Below are 20,611 nucleotides of genomic sequence, written 5' to 3' on the forward strand. Positions count from 1 at the left end.
TTAGAAAAGAAAAATGACAGGTTACTTTTGTAATTAGTTTCCTTAGGTATAATAAAGAAATTGTGCTTAGGTAGAAAATTGGCTGTCTCCTCAAGAGATGGGCGCTGAATTTTTTAGGGGTGAGAGGTGATGATCTCTGAACTTATTTTCAGATGGTTGAGTCAAATAAATAAACAAATAAAAGGAAAAACACACACATGGACACATGGACAGAACAAATACAGTAAAATGGTATAATAGTCAAATAAAAACATATAAATGGCATGTATGTGTATATTCATTATACTATTTTTTCAGCATTTTAGGCGCTGGTTAATTTTTATAGTACAAAGAAGGACAACATTAAAGAAACCAAAAAAATTAATAGTAGTATATATACCACTTTATTTTTTAAAAATTTTCTTTTACTTCACCATTCCTCCAGAAAACAAAACAAAAAGGAAATATATCAAATAACTTACAATAGATGCTTTCATATAACCAATATATAAGACTTATTCCTTTTTCTATTTTGTTCTAGATTCAAAATTCTCCAAAAATTAAAAAAGAAAACAGCCTATGTTAATTTTTGATTCCTAAAGTAAGTTATTTGCAGTAAAAATCGTATTCTTTTTAAGATTAGATATGAAAATACTGGCATTTTTTAAAACATATTCTCCCTTATATTCTAGAGATTACAACTTTTAGCTCTTTTTGGGAAAAAAGTCATAAATTAACATTCTCAAATTCTGATTAACTGTTATAGTTATAATACTACAGTAGGTTTGTATTATTAGGTATCCTTATATTTGCTATGGAGATAGAAAGGCTTGTAAAAATAAGGGAGATGGGAAGAGAATCCAATTTTCAGAAGAGAATTAAAACTTTCTTTCTGGCAAAAATATTTGTTTCTCTTTGCTACTGGTGGAGTATTATTTCAACATTTAAAAACTATTAACATATGACTCAAGTATAGTTCTAACCTCAATTTAGAAAATACAGCTTATTGTTACCTCCTAGGCAGCCAATGAATGAAAGCAGGATCAACTGTTTCCATGACAACATCATCTTTAATTGCTAAAAGCAAGAGTAACTCTTGTCCAGTCTCTGATGAACAGAATGCTTTGTCTTCAGGTAAATCCTTTAATCTGTAAAATATATGTACAAAGAAGTTAGACTTAAGAAAAAAAGTTGCTTTAAAAAATAGATTTTCTTCTTATCATAAAACTGTATCATTCACAGCCACTCAAAATCCTAAAATGAAACAAATCTTATGATACAAAAGAGAAGATGTATGAAATGTAGTTACTTTGAAAACAGTTTATGTGCGGCACCTGAGTGGCTCAGTCAGTTGAGGGTCCGACTCTTGATTTCAGCTCAGGTCATGATCTCAGGGTCGTGAGATCGAGCCCTTCGCTGGGGTTCAGAGCTGAGCATGGAGCCCGCTTGGCATTCTCTCTCTTCCTCCCGCCCTCCCCCTGCTTGCATTCTCTCTCTCTCTCTCTCAAAAAAAAATTAATTAATTAAAAAAATAAAAACACTTTATGTAACTGATATGCAGATGGAAGTAGCTTCACGGAATTATAAATGTTCAACAATACTGAAGTATTAAATATTAACATATTAAATATTCAAACTTTTGCTAGATAATTAGAACAAATAACATATTACCCTAAAATTCTAACTTTTCTCATTTTCTCTAATGATAACATTTTGGTGAAACTAAGAGTCAAATATGCAGATATCTTGAAGCACCATTTTCATTGTCTCTGAATCCCTAATAAGACATATGAATTATAAATAGCATTATCAATGCTCATATTAAGCCTATTTTTTTTCAGAGACAATTGCAGAAAGCCCCCAATTACATATGCTGCATAAAACAGATCAAAAAATGCTAATGGTGAAAATTGTTCAGTCTGAGAATCTTGCAAATGAAACAATTTTCTTCTTTCTTTCTTGACTTTTCATGAACTTCAATGTGCTGATTGAGAGAAAATAATTACGTGGATACCTTGCCTTACTTTCAGTGGCCATTTAAAACTAGTTCAAGTGCATGGTCAATGATCAACTAGGCTAGATATATACACCTAAAATTGGAGAATCTTTTCTGGCCTGCTGAAACTCAGCTGGTTCCGTACACAGGAACTGATGACTTTGACTATCATTCACATTAGCAGAAAAGGTGTAAAACTCTGATTCAGCAGCTGCTATGGATTGGGCTGTATTAGTTGTTGCTGAGCAAGAGAGAGAGATCTCAGCTTTCTTAAGACAGTGGTGGTTTATCAAGGGATCCTGATTTGTGATGTATTTGATCGGAATGAAGTGTGTCCAGATAACAATTTTGAGAGTGAAAATATGACAACTTGCAAGTTATGTACTTAAAATAATATATTAAATCAGTCATTCGTCTAGTAATGTTGTTCTTGTGCACCTGTAATCTAATATATGTTCTTGTGTGGGAAGTAAGAGGTGGGATCGTAACAAAAATACCAGGATTTGGGTATGACCTTAATCCATGGGAATCTGAAACAGGTGGAAATACAATTAAGAACTACTGTTCTAAGAACTGCAAGTGAGTAACTTACACCATCAGGGGATCTATGACCATCTCTCACCAGCCCCAATACTACAAACTGCATATATCTTGGGTTCCCCTAATACAAACACTGCTAAATGAATTCAAATGCAAGCAGTCTGGGTGGTAAAGGACAAAAAGAGTCAGGGTATGGTGAAAGGAGACAGGGGGAAGAAGGAAGCCAATAAAGGGTAAGAAATAAACCCACTAATCCCTATGTTTGACGGGACCCTATTCTCACTGGGGAAACTCTAGAGGTCCAGTCCAGGTAGAATGTATGCCTCAGAGTCATCCAAGACTTATTTGGAGTTGCCCAGAGTTATCCTTGCCAATGGGCAAGGGAGCTGGGGTATTTATACACCAACTCCCATTAGTCATCATTTGAAGGTGATTTTCAGGGAGTATTAATTGACCAGCACTTCTAGCCTCTCACTGGGGGAACAAAATAGCTCCAGAGGCCAAAAACACGCCTTCAGGTAAAAAAATGCATATGCTGGCAACTGGAAGTGGTGTGTGCACTGAAGAGATGAAAAACTAGAGGGTATGTGTGGGGCAGATGTAGTGTCTATTAGAGCAGGCACATGAACCTGAGCGTTTTTGAAGCTATCTTCAACAAAAGACTGAGGGCCAAAATTACTCAATGATTTAAGTACAGAAGTGAGGACACACGTTCTACCACAATCAATTGTTACACTGCTCAAGCTTTTCCAGCGGCTGTTTCCCCCCGCTTGGATCAAACGCTTTCGGATACCAAGCCTTCCTTCTTTTATTCCTTCTCAATCAGTGACACATTTTATGTCCATATGTTTTCAATTACTAACTTGAATGATAACTGAAATCATTCTAGATTATATTTAACTTAAAACTGACATCCACGAATGCTATAATCTCCTTCTAATCATGCATGTAAGGAAAGTAGTCCAGAAATCATGAGAAGGATAACACAAACTATACAAACTCACACACACATACACATAAACATGTGTGCGTGCACACAAAGTAGAAAAGCAAGAAATTAAAAAAAAAATCTCAGGGGCGCCTGGGTGGCTCAGATGGTTAAGCATCTGCCTTCGGATCAGGTCACGATCCCAGGGTCCTGGGATCGAGTCCCGCATCGGGCTCCCTGCTCGGCGGGAAGCCTGCTTCTCCCTCTGCCGCTTCCTCTATCTCTCTCTCTGACTCTCATGAATAAAAAAATAAATAAATAAATAAATAATTAAAAAAAAATCTCAAATAAAATACAATGGCAGTTAGTCAGAGAAGGCATGGAAACATGAAATGCAATGATATTATACAGGATGTGTCAGATTCATAAAAAATTCAAGAGTGATTGCAAGACATATTAAAGTCTGGAGACAATGGCTAAGTTTTAAATAGAGGAAAGGCTTGAGGAGTATAACAGTGATTGAACTGGTATCTCCTCCTTTGAGGACTTAAAGCTAAGTTTATACACTAAATCGAGCTTGGAAAGAATGTGGTGATAACAAACGTAAAAAGAACAAGTAGTTGGAATCTTCAAGAAAAAAGAAAAGACAAACTTTAACAAAGCAACCTGTAGTCCCATCATTGCAATCATTACTAAAAAGCATCCAAGGGCAACTGACTGGCTCAGTGGGTAGAGCATGCGATTCTTGATCTCATGGTCATGAGTTCAAGCCCCATGTTGGGCATAGAGCTTACTTTAAAAAATAATAAACAAACAAATAAATATATTACCTCTTTAAAAAAAAAGCACATCCACATAAATATGAGAGGCATTGCTCTGTCATATAGAAAACAAAATGTATGGCCTCTGTTCTGACATTGCAATGGAGAAAGAAAATATTATAAACACTTATAAATAGGATAAGGAGAAAATTACTAGATTGATACTCTCTGAAGTTAGGACATAGCTCATCCATCACTAGTTGCTCCAATGTTCCCAACATCCTGTATATGGTAGTAGGCTTTCAAGTTTCAAGTTTTAATGTTTCTTGCTGAGCTTTAAGAACAATGAATAATTCAACTCAGGAGATTAAATCTTTGTACTGGACATCAAGTGAGTGAAAGCATTTCTATTAGAACGAAAAGGTAAGTCACAGCTTGGGATCTAGCCATCATTTGAAAATTACTTCAGGAAAATGTGTTTAAAGGCATTAAAAAGATGGTAACTTAAAAAAATATTATTGGGGCACCTGGGTGGCTCAGTCAGTTAAGTGTCTGCCTTCAGCTCAGGTCATGATCCCTGGGTCCTGGGATTGAGCCCTGGTCAGGCTCCCCGCTCAGCAGGGAGTCTTGCTTCTCTCCCCCCTCCTAACCCTTGCCATTCATACTCTCTCTGGTGCTCTCTCTCTCTCTCTCAAATAAATAAAATCTTTTAAAAATATGTTATCTTCCAGGGCGCCTGGGTGGCTCAGTTGGTTGAATGTCCGACTGGTGATTTCAACTCAGGTCATGATCTCATGGGTCATGGGATCGATCGAGCCCTGCTTCAGGCTCCACGCTCAGCAGGGAGTCTGTATGTCCCTTTCTCTCTGCTCCTCTCCCCACTTGCCCTGTGTCTCTCTAAAATAATAAATAAATAAATCTTTTAAAAAATGTTATCTTCCCAACAATGCATCCCCAAAGTAACATGCATATCACTTAAATTTTAAAAGTATAAATGCGTTCAAAGAAATTCTGAAGTCTTTTTGAAAACTTATTCATTCAATAAATATTTATTGGGCACCTAATAGGGGCTGGGATTTCAAGACTCAAGGAAGGTAGAGGTGGGGATGGGGTTGTCGGGTCACTGATGATTCCTGTCCTCAGGAATTCCTGCCCACAAGCAGTGAAACATGATTAAAATCATTACAAAGTATTTATGAACTATCCACTGTGAAAGGTATAATATAGGGGTAGAAGATTCTATGAAAGGCTCAATGAGAATGGCCCTCATCAGGAAGGTCAGGGAAAGCTCCTCTGAGGAAATAAAGTATAATGGAAGAAAAGAAGAGATTATATATAATCAGAGGTGTGTATGTGTCAAAGGGGAAGGGGAAGAAGAAATTTCCCAGGTATAGACAAATACTTGGTATGGCTTTGAGTTGATAAAGAGGCTAGTGAGTAGTCACTGTCTGGACCTTCTCGCATCAACTACCACCTCATCTCCCAAAAACTGCCCCAGCACCCCACTCCAACACCCTGGATCCACCACCTAAAGAGTTAATCCCTAGCTCAGCAAGGGGCTTCCAGAATCCTGCTCTAGCCCAGACTGGTCAGTACCCATGCCCTACTGCTGGTTAAGTATTTTGGCAGTCAGCTCTGGACATAAGGAATAGAATATGCAAAGGCCTTGGGGCTTAAGGGTTCACGGCTTGTTGCTAGAACAGAAAGAAGGCTAATGAGATGAAATGCAGGGGGCCAGGTTGAGTGTGGTATGAAATGAGACTGCAGATGTATAATGTCTGGCTGTAGACCTCATATGCCTGGCTAAGAATATTCCTATCAAGATAAAGCCCTTTGAAAAGTCACTGCAGTGTTAACCAGTAATTGCCATGATTGGATTTGCAATAAACATTCAGATCAGACATTATAATCTGCATCAGACTTAAACGGATGAAAAGAAAACATTCTGCAACACACCAGTTTCATTCTTACCTTCAAATTCATAGAAATCAGAGGCTAGACAATATTAGGCAAACTATCTGATTTAAGAGAAGAAAAAGATATATTCTAATATTCTTATATATGCACACACACACACAAACACACACAGAAACACAATGCATAAGGTTTGAACATAAAATAAAACCTCATTTAGGAACATTATTTCTAAAAATTATGTTGCTGGTTTTTATTGAGTGCTGAAGTAGGGCACTGACTTTATAAATAATGAAGGTAATTAATACAATCACGACCTGACTTCGCAGCACTGCCGAGTATTGTCACAGAGAGAAGGGACACATAAAAGCTTGTCCCACTTCTGAAATCACCAAGCTAAAATAAATACAAAGGAAGCTACTGAAGCAAGACAAATACAAATCAAAATGTCATCTGCCACATTAAAATATTCTCCTAGTCATAGGGATGTTTTAAATCAAAGAAAAAATAGATAGCCTTTAGAATTTTCTCTGCTAATAGACATTTACATCTGGGGGCTACCGCTTAATATATTCACAACACGTTTCTCATGGCAATCTTTAAATAGCCCCCAAATTTAGTACATATTGACAACTGTACTATCTATTCTTAATGTCAGCTGAGCTGAAAAAAAAAAATGCTAGACCTTGGACTCAAAACCAAAAATGCTCTAAATAGTTATGCCTGGTTGCTCTAAAAGAAGAGGCCATTTGTGACTTTTGTCACATACTTCACAAAATCGCTACTAAGATTGTGGATCATGAAATATTGATATGTATTTATAATATTAAAAGTATATGGGCAACTTTAAATGTAGTCTTGGCAAATGCTCATTGTTAAGTTTCTTTATGGGTTGGAAAGTCTAGGCATGAGAATGATCTGGCTTTGTTTGTATTAGGGTAGTAGGCACCTAATGAGCATTCTCCTTTTCAATGAGACAAACCCTACAGAAATTCTGTCTAGAAGGATTGTGTAACACATCTCTCACATCCACAAAAAGACAACTCTGACTCTGACATCTGAGAAACAAATTCGATTCATTGAATATATATTGTTCCCAACCCCCACCAAAATCCTCCCCCAAAACAACCCTTGAGCAGATTAGAGACTTGTAGTATAGTAAAACATTCAATTATTAGTGGATAAAAGTTTGATGCCTATGGGTTTTGTATTATGAGTCTTCTAGTACTTGTATCAACTCACTATCATGGAATGCAACCACCACACCACAGCAGTCAACTAATAAATAAGTTTAAGGACTTGATGAGACTGCACATCCTGCCAGATCAGAAATCAGGCATCATCTACCTCCCCTGTTTTCATTCACAATCATCATCATTCATTCATAATCTGCACATCTTCCTGAAATGTAGGTGATCTACTCTGCATACCAAACCTCTTCCCTACTGGAACGGAACTGGCAGGGAATGAAATTTACGTGAACATTGGACTCCCAAGTCCAAGATTCTTGACAACTCCATACCCATTCTCCCTACAGTTCACCAATGTTCAGCAGTAAGGAGAGGGGAGCTTATAATGTGCCCAGTCTGATGATATCTTCACAGTTCTGTGTTTACAGTAGTGCAATCAGCAAATACAGCAAATGCCAGCTGGAAGGCATCTCGTGCTCCCAAGGACCCCTATAGCACCTGATCTTACTTCCTTCATGCTCAACATTTTCAACACCTTCCATGACAGTTACTTTGACTATGGCTTCCCTCTTCAACTAGACTAAGATCTGCAAAACAAAAAACAAAACAAAACAACAGTGATTTATAACCTGTTGTAGGTTAAGGCCCCTTCCAAGAATCAGCCAAACCTATGGATTCACCTACCTCCCTACCTGAATACACACAGACTGATATAACTTTTGTACACAATTGCTTTACTACACTGAAAAATAATTTCTTTCACATAGATATGATATATATATGCAGGTGTACAAATGTGCATGTGAAGGTATATGTATTTAGAGATTAATTTCTCATTTCTTTGTTCATGCAGAGATTAATAGAGACTATCAAAATAGAATTAAATATAAATTATACAGAGAGAAAAAAATCTGTTTAAAAAATATTCTGAGAAGGCTATTGTTGAAGGCTTGACAAAGAAGCTGAAAGTATGAAGCTGTTTTTGGTACGGTGAGGCATGTCATCTCTGACATCCAGTTAGTTTTTTCTTTTGGTCTTTTAGCAATCAGTGTACACAGGCAGAAACACAACCAGAGTCATGTTGTGTATATACATTGAGTCAATGAGTTGTCTATATAAAAACGTTGCCAGAACACTCTGAGCTGTCTTGTGTTGATTTCGGAGCCTCTCTACTTTGTCCCCAACTCAAACATATCTTCCCTGGCAACTCAAAGAGATCTCCCTGTCCTCAATTCAAAGAGATTTGCACTGATGTTATGTCAGGAAAAATTACATATCCATTTTTCAATTGGTTCCACTGGCTTCAGCCAAATGCACACTGAAGGGAAAAGACACAGCCACCAAAACATGCCAACCCATTTCCTGCTTCAAAATATTAGACAAAATGTCAACCCTTCTTAAGTATACTCCAGAGAGGGCTTAACTTCAATCTTCTTGCTTTATGTTAAGCCTCAAGTGAACATGGCCATTTCCAGGGCACGCTGTTTTACAAACATCTCTCCAACAATGAATGGGTGACTACTTGGCATGCAACGCTGACCCTTGTAGTACGTTCAGGACAATAATTTTGTTTTGGAACAAGTCCGGGTTTCAAAAAAATTGCGGGATTTTCTAATGCAACCTTCATCCCTGAAAAAGATAGACTCTGTCTAATGGTTTTCTAATACAGTCACACCTAATATGCTCTTTTGGGATTTTTTTTTTTTAATTTCATACATCTGTTGAAAGGAACCTTACCAGGGCACCTGGGTGGCTCAGTCGGTTGGCATCTGGCTCTTGATTTTGTTTCAGGTCATGATCTTGGGGTTAGGCGGTCAAGCCCCACATTGGGCAGCTCGCTCAGTAAGGCATCTGCTTGGGATTCTCTCCCTCCCTCTGCTCCGCCCCCCACCCCAGCTCATGCGCATGCTCTCTCTCACTAAAAAAAAAAAAAAAAAAAAGGAAGGGGAACCTGGGTGGCTCAATCAGTTAAGTGTCTGCCTTTGGCTCAGGTCATGGTCCTGGGGTCCTGGGATCGAGTCCTGCATCAAGTTTCCTGCTCTGTGAGGAGCCTGCTTCTCCCTCTCCCCACCCCACACTGGTGCTATCTCTCGCTATCTCTCTCTCTCTCTCAAATAAATAAATAAAATCTTTAAAGAAAAAAAAAAAGAAAAGAAAAGAAAGGAAAAGAAAAGAAAAGAAAAGAAGAGGTCTTTGCCCTAATTAAGGGACTTAGTCTTTGGGGTCTCACCCCATTTAATGATAATAGGAAAACTAAACAATAAGCAAATTCTATGACATATTTTTATCCTTGACATTTTCCAAATTAAACAGGAACAAAATGAACAAAGACAAATTTCCATAATTATAAATGCTGCATGAATTTTCTTTCCTTCTTATCAAATGGGAAATTATGGCAGACCTCATGACATGGTGATGAGGAGCAATGTACCTTTCCTAAGTCTGCATAACAACATTCCTTGCCATCATATGTTTATTTAGAATTTTAAAATAGCCTAATAACAATATGATGGAAATGTTTTTCTACAAAGACAATTTCCAAAATTTAGGAAAGGAAAATGAATAGTAACATAATAACCACTGCCTTTTATTGAGTGTTATTTGCCAGGTACTGCTTCATACATTAACCCATTTCATCCTCACAATACTCCATGAGCATTCATTCTATTATCGCCCCCGTTCTTCAGATAAAGAGAGACACAGACCGGTCAAGACATTTACCCCCCAAAAAATGATGACAGATGCTGTGTATTCTCTATACATATTTTTTCACATAATAGGTGTGAAATGGAATGCTTAGGCCAACAGGACCATTAGGGAACCATAAAGTATAATCTGATATTTTATATATTTTTAAATATATAAATTTTAAATTAATATAATCGGCAATTGAAGCTAGTTCTTTAAGTGATAATGCACTAAATTTCATTAAATTTTTAAGAAATTAAATTTCTTCTATCAAGGGAAAGGACAGGGCTACTTAAATAAACAACTCTTCTGCTTGATTTCAAGCATATGCACTGTGATAACACACCATCCCTGTTGCAAACATGAATTAAGAAGAATTCAGCAACTCTATTTAGGATTAAATCAGGATATCTCCAAGACACACTAAGTCACAAACATAAGGTGCAAAACAGTGTGTGAAAAGCAGGATACTTTTTGTATGGGGACAAAAAGCATCTATCTATATACATTTGTAAGCATGGAGAATAGTTTGAAAGGGTATGTGAGAACTGAAGAGAGCAGCTCTTTCTGGGGAGGAAACTGTACACTTGGGAACAGGCACTAGAGGAATAAAATACGTTTACGTTATTATACATTATTATAGATCTTAAATTTTCTTCAGTGTACATATATTGATTTCTTAATACAAAATATATAAATATAAAACATTAACAAACAATTTTAAAAGAAAAAAATTTACTTCATTTCCATCATGGTAATAGGTCAAAAACGTGTAAATAATTTTATTGTCAGAGTCAAGTAGAAAAAGGAAAAAGGGGGTTGAAAAGTACTAGAAAGAATGTTTTGTCATTCAACAGGAACTCCAGGTCTGTACACCTGGCAGGGCCATTCCATTCCTCCCCTCATAACTTTGAATGAAGGAGAACATTCATTGAGTGCCTACAGCACGTCAGGGACAGACACAGAGAAGATATTTTAAAATATCATCTTTGCCCTCAAGAAGCATGCTGATCCAGAAACATTCTAATAAAAGAGTCTGGACTGGAGAAGAGGAGTCTGCAATGGGATCTTAATGTGAAGTTCCTTCAGTCACCCAGACACATCCCAAACGCAAGGGAGGTTCCAGAACAGAACGGGGAACAACTTTTCAAAGGAGATACCGCAAAACCATTTGTCTGGCTCTGAGACCCTTATTCACACGAGAGGTCTGGAGACGAAGGGAAGGATTTGAAAAAAGTTTCTTTAAAGAGAATTCTGGTAAGTTCCACCCCCTTGGTGGCAGGAAGGATACTTCTTTTCACCTATGCTTTAAGGACTCCAGAGAGAGCTGCATTCTGGGGGATGCAGTGGTCTAGGACCACAATAAGAATAAGAGCAGGCTGAAGCACAACAGAAGATTGCAATGTGGGAAGGAAATGGATCTTAAGAGAGGATAGGGGCACAGTGCATGGCATTTCCTGGGAGCCAGATAGACACTGGGGGGTACGTGGGGAAAGAAAGATCCATATGTCCCAAGCAGAAGAAGCACCTGAGTGGGAGGAGAGACCTGCCAGAGGGAAGCTAGGATACCTCTGGACTTCCGGCGACTGAGGAAGTACGAGGTGACAAGGTCAGGGTGGGAGTGTATCACCACAATCAGAGACCTGAGGGAGGAACATATCCAAAGCTTGGGGATCTCTAAAGAACCCACCAATGAAAGAAAATAGCAGTTCTACATTACTGGCGAGTGTAAAGTGCCATGATCTTAAATCACTCTAATGAAATCCATCAAGTACCACTGGCTGGCCTCTTTCTTCTCTTCCCTTGTAAAACACTAAGCCAAATTGGATTTAGCAAATTAAGGGGTGGGGGGTGAGGACATGCCAGGTAAGAAGGGAAGCCAAAGAATGCTTTCTCTGACTGCTGACTTCCCCTTCTCTCCCCTCTTCCCCTCTCTTCTGCTTCCCTCAGCAGCTGAGCACTGGAGGGAGATTAGTTTTGTCTCCAAATCAAGTTCTAAGTTTTACTATTACACAGGACTGGGCACTTTAATTCTTTGATCAAAATTACATCTGATATCTAAGCATCATCAAAAGTACAGTGCATAGGGCTACTTGGATTTTCACCCAGGAGCAGGAGAGGACTCCACAGAAAGAATCTAAGGGGACAATGAGAGACAACAAAGCTGCCTTATGGTCACAGCTCATGAGCTGCACCTTTTCAATGTATAGTTATAGATAAGAAGTACGACCAATGGTTAGGAAATGAGGACACTTCACAGGACATCCTAGAACAGGTGGCATCTGAGGTAATTCTTAAATTAAAAAGGGCTTACCTAGGAGACAGGGAAGAAGAGAGGTATGGGAGAACATAATAACATCAGCAAAACCCAGCACAGTAAGTGATTCATGGGAGCGAATGAAATGACTCAGGGTACATCCAGAAAGCACTGGGCTGAGAGAAAGATGGAGAAGCCCAATGTTTAAGATGTGAGCAGAGGAAGATGAACCCCCTGAGGACAGAAAAGGACTGTAAGAGGCACAGGGCAGCCCATGGATGGACTACGTTATAAAAGCAAAGAGTGCATGCAGAGTGCATAGTTTTGCAAGGGAGTGATGGAGAACATCTTAAAACACTGATTGCCTGGGGCTGGGAGTGTGACTACATGGGGACTGTAAATGGGCGGGAGGGTTCTTTCTACCGTGATGGAAGTATTCTAAAATTAGGTTATGGCAATGGCTGTGCAACTCTGTAAACTTACTAAAATTCACTGAATTGTACACTTACATGAGTGAATTTTATGGTATGTAAATTTCACCTCACTAAAGCTATTTTTAAAAAATACACAAATAGGGAGAGAAAGAATAAGAACAAAAAAGAACCAGAGAGAAAGAGAGACAGACTCTAGGAATCAAGACCTTCAACATGCCTTTGGCGATGTTATCGGGCCAGGCTCAGTGTAGTCCTTGCAAAGCTTCAGCCACATTGTGGAGGGCAGAAATGTAACTAGAGGGCAAGCAAGTGGCCACAGCAAGAATCAGCTACACTTTTAATGAGAAAGACGGGATAGTGGTTGGAGATGGGCGAAGGGTCGATGGAGAGTCAATGAAAGCTATTTTTAAGCTGGAAAATTCTTGAGCATATTTATAAACTGAGGGGAAGAACTGAAAATATAGAAAGGAAAGGGTGTGTTTTTCTAGAGGAGACAATCTTTTTTTTTTTTGTCAAATGCCTTTTTTTATTATTATTATGTTATGTTAATCACCATACAGTACATCATTAGTTTTTGATGTAGTGTTCCATGATTCATTGTTTGCGTATAACACCCAGTGCTCCATGCAGAACGTGCCCTCTTTAATACCCATCACCAGGCTGACCCATCCCCCCACTCCCCTCCCCTCTAGAACCGTCAGTTTGTTTCTCAGAGGAGAGAATCTTCCTGGAGTTTACTTGCACGGTATTGATTCTGCCTCAGCCAAAATCACATGAGCAAGATTGAAGGTATACGTTGAAGAGGAAAGAGAAGTGATTCACCACTATTCAGTAGCTGAAAGAGAAAAGATGGACTCTGGGATGGAGATGTCTCGTTTTGGACTATCCCAGGCTGGGCTCTGTATCAGTGTCACCAACGCATCAGAGAAACGCTGATGCCTAGCCAGGGACCAAGTGCTCACCATGTCCTTTCTGCCTATGGCTGTACTGTTACTTTAACAGGTAAATTAATATAGAAACCATGCTTTGATCTTATGGAGTCGCTCCATTTTAAGGAGTTCTAAAAACCAACTGCACCACACCACACTTTTCTTCTTTTACATCACAAACTACTCAGGCAGCAATTTGAGTATGCATTCTACGTAAACATTCTCAAAGCACTCCAACATTTACGATCACTAGTAACTAAATATGATACTAATACAGCACTTTGGAGAATCCCTTTATCTCCAAGAATTCCAAACCATCATGTTGGCACAATGGGTTCTAGGGAGATACGAATGGCAAGCACTAAGTACTTAATGTATGCCAGGCAAGGTTCTAAGAGCTTTATAAATGTCAACACTTGTACTATAACCATCCCCATTTTACAGATGAGGTTACTAAGATAGATAAAGGTTAATTAACACGTCCAATTTCACATAAATGACCCTGCCTAAGTCTGGCATTTCTAAATTAATCCCTAGTTGTTGTTATGCTGCCTAATCTCTAATTGGTTGACCCTAATATATGGGCAGGATGTGGTTCTTGGAAGCTTTAGATCTCTGATCCAAGGTTAGCTAGGCATACATACCAGGTGAGGTGATGTGTTCACGCTCTAGGGCAGTGGTTCTCAACGGGGGGTGATTATGCCCCTCAATGGACATTTGCCGATGTCTGAGGAGGTTTTTGGCTGTCACAACTGGGGATGGGGTGGCTATAGATATAATACTGGCATCTAGAGGGTAGGGGCCAAGGGAGTCACTAAACATTCTACAATTCACAGGACAGTCCCCCACAACAAAGAATTATCCACCCATGAGTATCAACTGTGTCAACATGAGAAACCCAACTCTAGAGCAGTCTGGCATCAGAAGATCCCAAAACCAGCTTCTGTCAGCCTGGCTACTTACTGTTCACATCTTTACAGAAGAAAGGCCACACCAACCTTCATGTATCCTGCTCTCAGACAACCAGGAGCCTTGGCAGAAAACAAGAGAAGACCATGGTGGCCCTACTTTGTAAAAATAACTTTCTATTATGAAAAATTCTAATCACATACAAAGTAAAGAAATTAGGATAATAAATTCCCATATACTCATGATTCAACTTCAGCAAATATCAGACTCTGACACTCTTGTTCTGTCTGTACCCCCACTCACCCCACCTCCCATTCGATTATTGTTTAGTTACTTTAGGTATAATTGGCATACATTAGAACAGCTATATGATTTTTAATACAGAATTTTGAATAATTCTTTTTATTGTAAAATAAAGCAAAGATCTTTCCATTGTAAGGTAAAATATGAATACAAAGACAAATGTATGGCTCCATGAATCATTATGAGGAAAATCTCTTTCTATTGTGGCCTCATTTTAACAAGTATCTCTTATCACATGCTCTATCAGGAATGGCTTCCCTGATATCTAGGTTCTAAAAGTCAGTGTTTCCCAAACTTCAGGTTATGTTCCATTTGGGGGACTATGCACTGATTTTTTGTTTGTTTGTGTGTTTGGGGACAAATGAAAGAAGAGAAAATAATGATCAATATGTACTGAATTTAATAAGGGTTAGTACTGCTTTGTACAAGGATACTATGGAAATACAATGTATTAAATAGTGAGCCCTGAAATAACTTTTTTTACTATGAATGGTGGTTAAGAATAGTTTAAAATCATGACAGGCAGAAGGAACTGTGGTTAAATATGTAATATGTGTGTATATTCTATGTGAGTACGTGTATATAAATATGTGGCATAAACATATATGTATGTGTGTACACACACACACACACACACACACACACACACACAAGGCCATATAACTCTAGGCAAGTTACTTGTTATTTAAACCTCTTTTGCGCTCTTGGGGCACCTGGGTGGCTCAGTCGTTAAGCGTCTGCCTTCAGCTCAGGTCATGATCCCAGGGTCCTGGGATCAAGCCCAGCATCGGGCTCCCTGCTTCACGGGAAGCCTGCTTCTCCCTCTCCCACTACCCCCTGCTTGTGTTCCCTCTCTTGCTGTGTCTCTCTCTGTCAAATAAATAAATAAAATCTTAAAAAAAAAAAAAACAAAAAACCTCTTTTGCTCTCAAATTCTGCATTTGTAAAATAAGGGCGGTAAAGATGTACATAACTGGTTAATTGTAAGGATTAAATAAGATTGTGATTATATGCTGAGCCAACTCCTTGGTATTCAAGACGCAATAGTTACTGCTATTATTTCAAAGAAATTAAACATAATTGACACCTTGACTAGAGAGAAATCAAAGACTTGAAGTACTAACTCAAACATAGGTCTCTAACTCATTTTAAGGAGACATTAACTGCTTATATCTTTTAAAAAAATACTTGTTCTGCTTAACTGTGTTTTTTAAAGTTGCTTTATCACAATGAAAGGAGTGATTTTGACACTTTTTAGAAATGCTAATCATGGCTATGAATAGTTATCTGCTTAGAATTCACACCTATTAGGGGCTGTATCTAGGTGTATAAAACATCCACTCTATCAACACAGACGTGTAAATCTAAATTGAGGCAAACTGTGATAGCAGCTTGAATTTATACCCACAGCAATTTCAGCTGAGGAGATGGAGAGAGGAAAAGTACCCTGGGCTCCCTCCCCCACCACAAGCCTCTATTTGTTTTCATACAAATAAATAATGGTTCTGATGAAGCCCATACACCACAATGGTGGTAGGGGGTGGAAGGATCCTCCAACTGACTGCCCATATGGAATAATCTGGGATGTCCATAAGGACGGGTGGAGCCTGAGCACAGGAGTGTGGGTGTCCATGTACCCCAGCCCTGGGGGCTGTCCACATGGTGCAATGTGAGCCCAGGGCTGCCAGACACTCTGATTTTTTGGAAGATGCTGGACCTATAGAGTTTTAGAGATCTCCCTGTTTTCAAACATTTCAAACTAATTAAAAACACAACTTCAAAACATTTGTGTTGACCAAACAAAATATGTCTGCCATTTAGATGCAATCCATCTTGAAATCTCTGACCAAAATGCACTTTTCTCCTTAAAAATTTTGAAAAGCATAATTGATCACTCTCTTGCTCCTGAAGAAATACACAACACTCTATATTAGAAACACTTCAATATTTTTTCTAATCAGAAATACAATTTCCTTATTGTACACTCGAAACTAATAAAACATTGTACATTAACTAACTGGAATTAAAATAAAAACTTAAAAAAATAAAAAAATACAATTTTTCTTGAAAAAATTTTGTTTTTGGGGAACCTGCCTCAGTCGACAGCTTAGGTCACAATCTCATGGTCGTGAGATTGAGCCCTGTGTCGGGCTCCGCAATGAACATGGAACCTGCTTAAGATTCTCTCTCTCCTTCTCCCCCTCCCCTCACTGCTCACCTGTGCGTGGGCTCTCTCTCGCTCTCTCACTCTCTCTCTCAAAAAAACAAAACAAAAACAAAAACTTGTTTTATCTTTTCATTGGAGGAAGTGTGACAATGAAGGGGAGGATGCATCTTCCCCATGTGTCAAGGGAGAAAATGTCTGTTATGCAGAAAGTATTCCATTTGTATTCAATGAAATGGTTCTCATCCATCCACTAATAAGCTGATGTCTAACAACCAAAACTTTGCAACCAAAGATCAGAGGGCACCAAAGACGGTGCCCACACGGGAGATACCTCAGTTCTGTGTACACAGGCTGCCTCAGGCCACAAGGAGCCTCTCTTCTCTATACCAGCACACCATACAGATATTAGCATTTTCTATGCATGCCCTACGTGAAATATTAGGAAAGCATTTATAACTCTCGGCAGAAAAAGTTTGAAGACCTTAATGAAGACCATGAGGTGCAACTGAAAGTTAACACATTTCAGTTCACACAACAGTAATCTATGTGTTTTCATTTCCCCACATAGACTGATTTAGGGGGTGGAACTGAATTTACCAAAAAGCTACATGTAGATTTACAGGTAAAGGCCCAACACTGAATACCAGCGCTGAGTCTTTGGCACCTAGAATTCTGCCTGAAAACATTTATAACAAATAGGCTGATAATGGACACTGTGGTTTCTGGTTGGTTTAGAGCACAGATTCTGCTTACTTCTGGCTTCTCTAGACCCTCCAGATAAAGGACCACTATGTGGACATTTGAGGTTCTATTTCATTTTGTAGGACCAGAAAAAAGTTCCCTTCGCCAAGGCCTTCACATTCCAGAAAAACAAAAACAAGTGATACTTTCCACAAATACATACTCGAATTTTCCCCATATACTCAAAATATGAGGACATTAAAGAACCAGCAGACATTAAAAGTCAGTTAAGAGTGACCGGTGGGAAGGGCGTGGAGCTGCCCACAGCCCATCCAGGGAAAAGGGTCAGCTGCTTCTCACTTCCAGACAATAGCTGCTAACGTTTTTGTTTTCATGTTGGCAACTCATTTTTGTTTTTAAACACAGAATAGCTCTAACAAAACTTGCCTTACACAAGATGTGGCCTGTAGGCCAGGAGTTTGAGGTTTCTGAATATAGTTACAGGTGAGGAACAAGAGAACAACAATATCAAAAATCCTCTTATTCAAATAAAGATAAGCTCTCCCGTGCTCACTTTCTGCTTAGCCGTTTCCGTGCGCATCCCTACTGTACGCCCGTGCGCCTGTCATGGTGCTTGGCTCACAGTAGACACTCAACGCAATATGTGCTGAATTAATGAAGAGCAGATCTGGGGCAGTAGTTGCTACACTTGGCTCCGTATCAGACCATCTGGGGGAGCTGTGCAAAGACGCTGATCCCCCGGTCCCAGTGCATCATAATTTCCAGGCACCAGGCCCAGAACTTTTGTTGTTATTGTTGTTTTGTTTTGTTGTTGTCGTAGTTGTTTTAAACTTTCCAAAGTAATTCTGCTGAACGGTCACTGATGCATTCGGAACCACTGGCTAGGACACAGTGAGCTTCCAAGTCCCAGCCCTAGGTGTCAGTATCAAGACCGAAAGGTGTCTTCACCTCTGGGGCTGTTATAAAAATTTTATTTATTTTATTTATTTTTGTTGTCTGATTGCTGTGGCTAGGACTTCTAATACTATGTTGAATAACAGTGGTGATAGTGGACATCCCTGCCGTGTTCCTGACCTTAGGGGGAAAGCTCTCAGTTTTTCCCCATTGAGAATGATATTCGCTGTGGGTTTCCGAATCAGCAAAGAAGAAGTCAAACTGTCTTCGCAGATGATATGATACTTTATGTGGAAAACCCAAAAGACTCCACCCAAAAACTGCTAGAACTCATACAGGAATTCAATAAAGTGGTAGGATATAAAATCAATGCACAGAAATCAGTGGCATTCCTATATACCAACAACAAGTCAGAAGAAAGAGAAATTAAGAAGTCGATCCCATTTACAATTGCACCCAAAACCATAAGATACCTAGGAATAAATCTAACCAAAGAGGCAAAGGATCTGTACTCAGAAAACTATAAAATACTCATGAAAGAAATTGAGGAAGACACAAAGAAATGGAAAAACGTTCCATGCTCATGGATTGGAAGCACAAATATTGTGAAGATGTCAATGCTACCTAGAGCAATCTACACATTCAATGCAATCCCTATCAAAATACCATCCACTTTGTTCAAAGAAATGGAACAAATAATCCTAAAATTTGTACGGAACCAGAAGAGACCCCAAATAGCCAGAGGAATGTTGAAAAAGAAAAGCAAAGCTGGCGGCATCACAACTCTGGACTTCAAGCTCTATTACAAAGCTGTAATCATCAAGACAGCATGGTACTGGCACAAAAACAGACACATAGATCAATGGAACAGAATAGAGAGCCCAGAAATGGACCCTCAACTCTATGGTCAACTAATCTTCAACAAACCAGGAAAGAATGTCCAATGGAAAAGACAGTCTCTTCAACAAATGGTGTTGGGAAAATTGGACAGCCACATGCAGAAGAATGAAACTGGACCATTTCCTTACACCACACACAAAAATAGACTCAAATGGTTGAAAGACCTCAATGTGAGACAGGAGTCCATCAAAATCCTAAAGAAGAACACAGGCAGCAACCTCTTCAACCTTAGCCACAGAAACTTCTTCCTAGAAACATCGCCAAAGGCAAGGGAAACAAGGGCAAAAATGAACTATTGGGACTTCATCAAGATAAAAAGCTCTTGCACAGTGAAAGAAACAGTCAACAAAACCAAAAGACAACCGACAGAATGGGAGAAGATATTTGCAAATGACATATCAGATAAAGGGCTAGTATCCAAAATCTATAAAGAACTTATCAAACTCAACATCCAAAGAACAAATGATCCAATCAAGAAAATGGGCAGAAGACATGAACAGACATTTTTCCAAAGAAGACATCCAGATGGCCAAAAGACACATGAAAAAGTGCTCAACATCGCTCGGCGTCAGGGAAATCCAAATCAAAACCTCAGTGAGATACCACCTCACACCAGTCAGAATGGCTACAATTAACAAGTCAGGAAATGACAGATGTTGGCGCGGATGCAGAGAAAGGGGAACCCTCCTACACTGTTGGTGGGAATGCAAGCTGGTGCAGCCACTCTGGAAAACAGCATGGAGGTTCCTCAAATAGTTGAAAATAGAGCTACCCTATGACCCAGCAACTGCACTACTGGGTATTTACCCCAAAGATACAAATGTAGGCATCCAAAGGGGTACGTGCACCCTGATGTTTATAGCAGCAATGTCCACAATAGCCAAACTATGGAAAGAGCCAAGATGTCCATTGACAGATGAATGGATAAAGAAGATGTGGTAGATATATACAATGGAATATTATGCAGCCATCAGAAGGAATGAGATCTTGCCATTTGCAACGACCTGGATGGAACTGGAGGGTATCATGCTGAGTGAAATAAGTCAATCAGAGAAAGACATGTATCATATGATCTCACTGATATGAGGAATTCTTAATCTCAGGAAACAAACTGAGGGTT

The 20,611-nt window shown here is 39.0% G+C and overlaps 1 protein-coding gene across 3 annotated transcripts in view; it reads right to left on the reverse strand.

Moving 5' to 3' along the window:
• CNTN3 (contactin 3) overlaps positions 1-20,611 on the reverse strand; it is a 331,836-nt gene that overhangs the window by 249,143 nt on the left and 62,082 nt on the right. For all 3 annotated transcript variants that reach the window (XM_032411781.1, XM_032411779.1, XM_032411780.1), the window contains exon 2: positions 993-1,127. In XM_032411781.1, the coding sequence (XP_032267672.1) occupies positions 993-1,047 (55 nt within the window). In that variant the 5' untranslated portion in view covers positions 1,048-1,127. The remainder of the gene's footprint in view (positions 1-992; positions 1,128-20,611) is intronic.

This window comes from Phoca vitulina, unplaced genomic scaffold (genome assembly GCF_004348235.1).
Source record: "Phoca vitulina isolate PV1807 unplaced genomic scaffold, GSC_HSeal_1.0 scaffold13, whole genome shotgun sequence".
NCBI classification, from domain to species: Eukaryota; Metazoa; Chordata; class Mammalia; order Carnivora; family Phocidae; genus Phoca; species Phoca vitulina.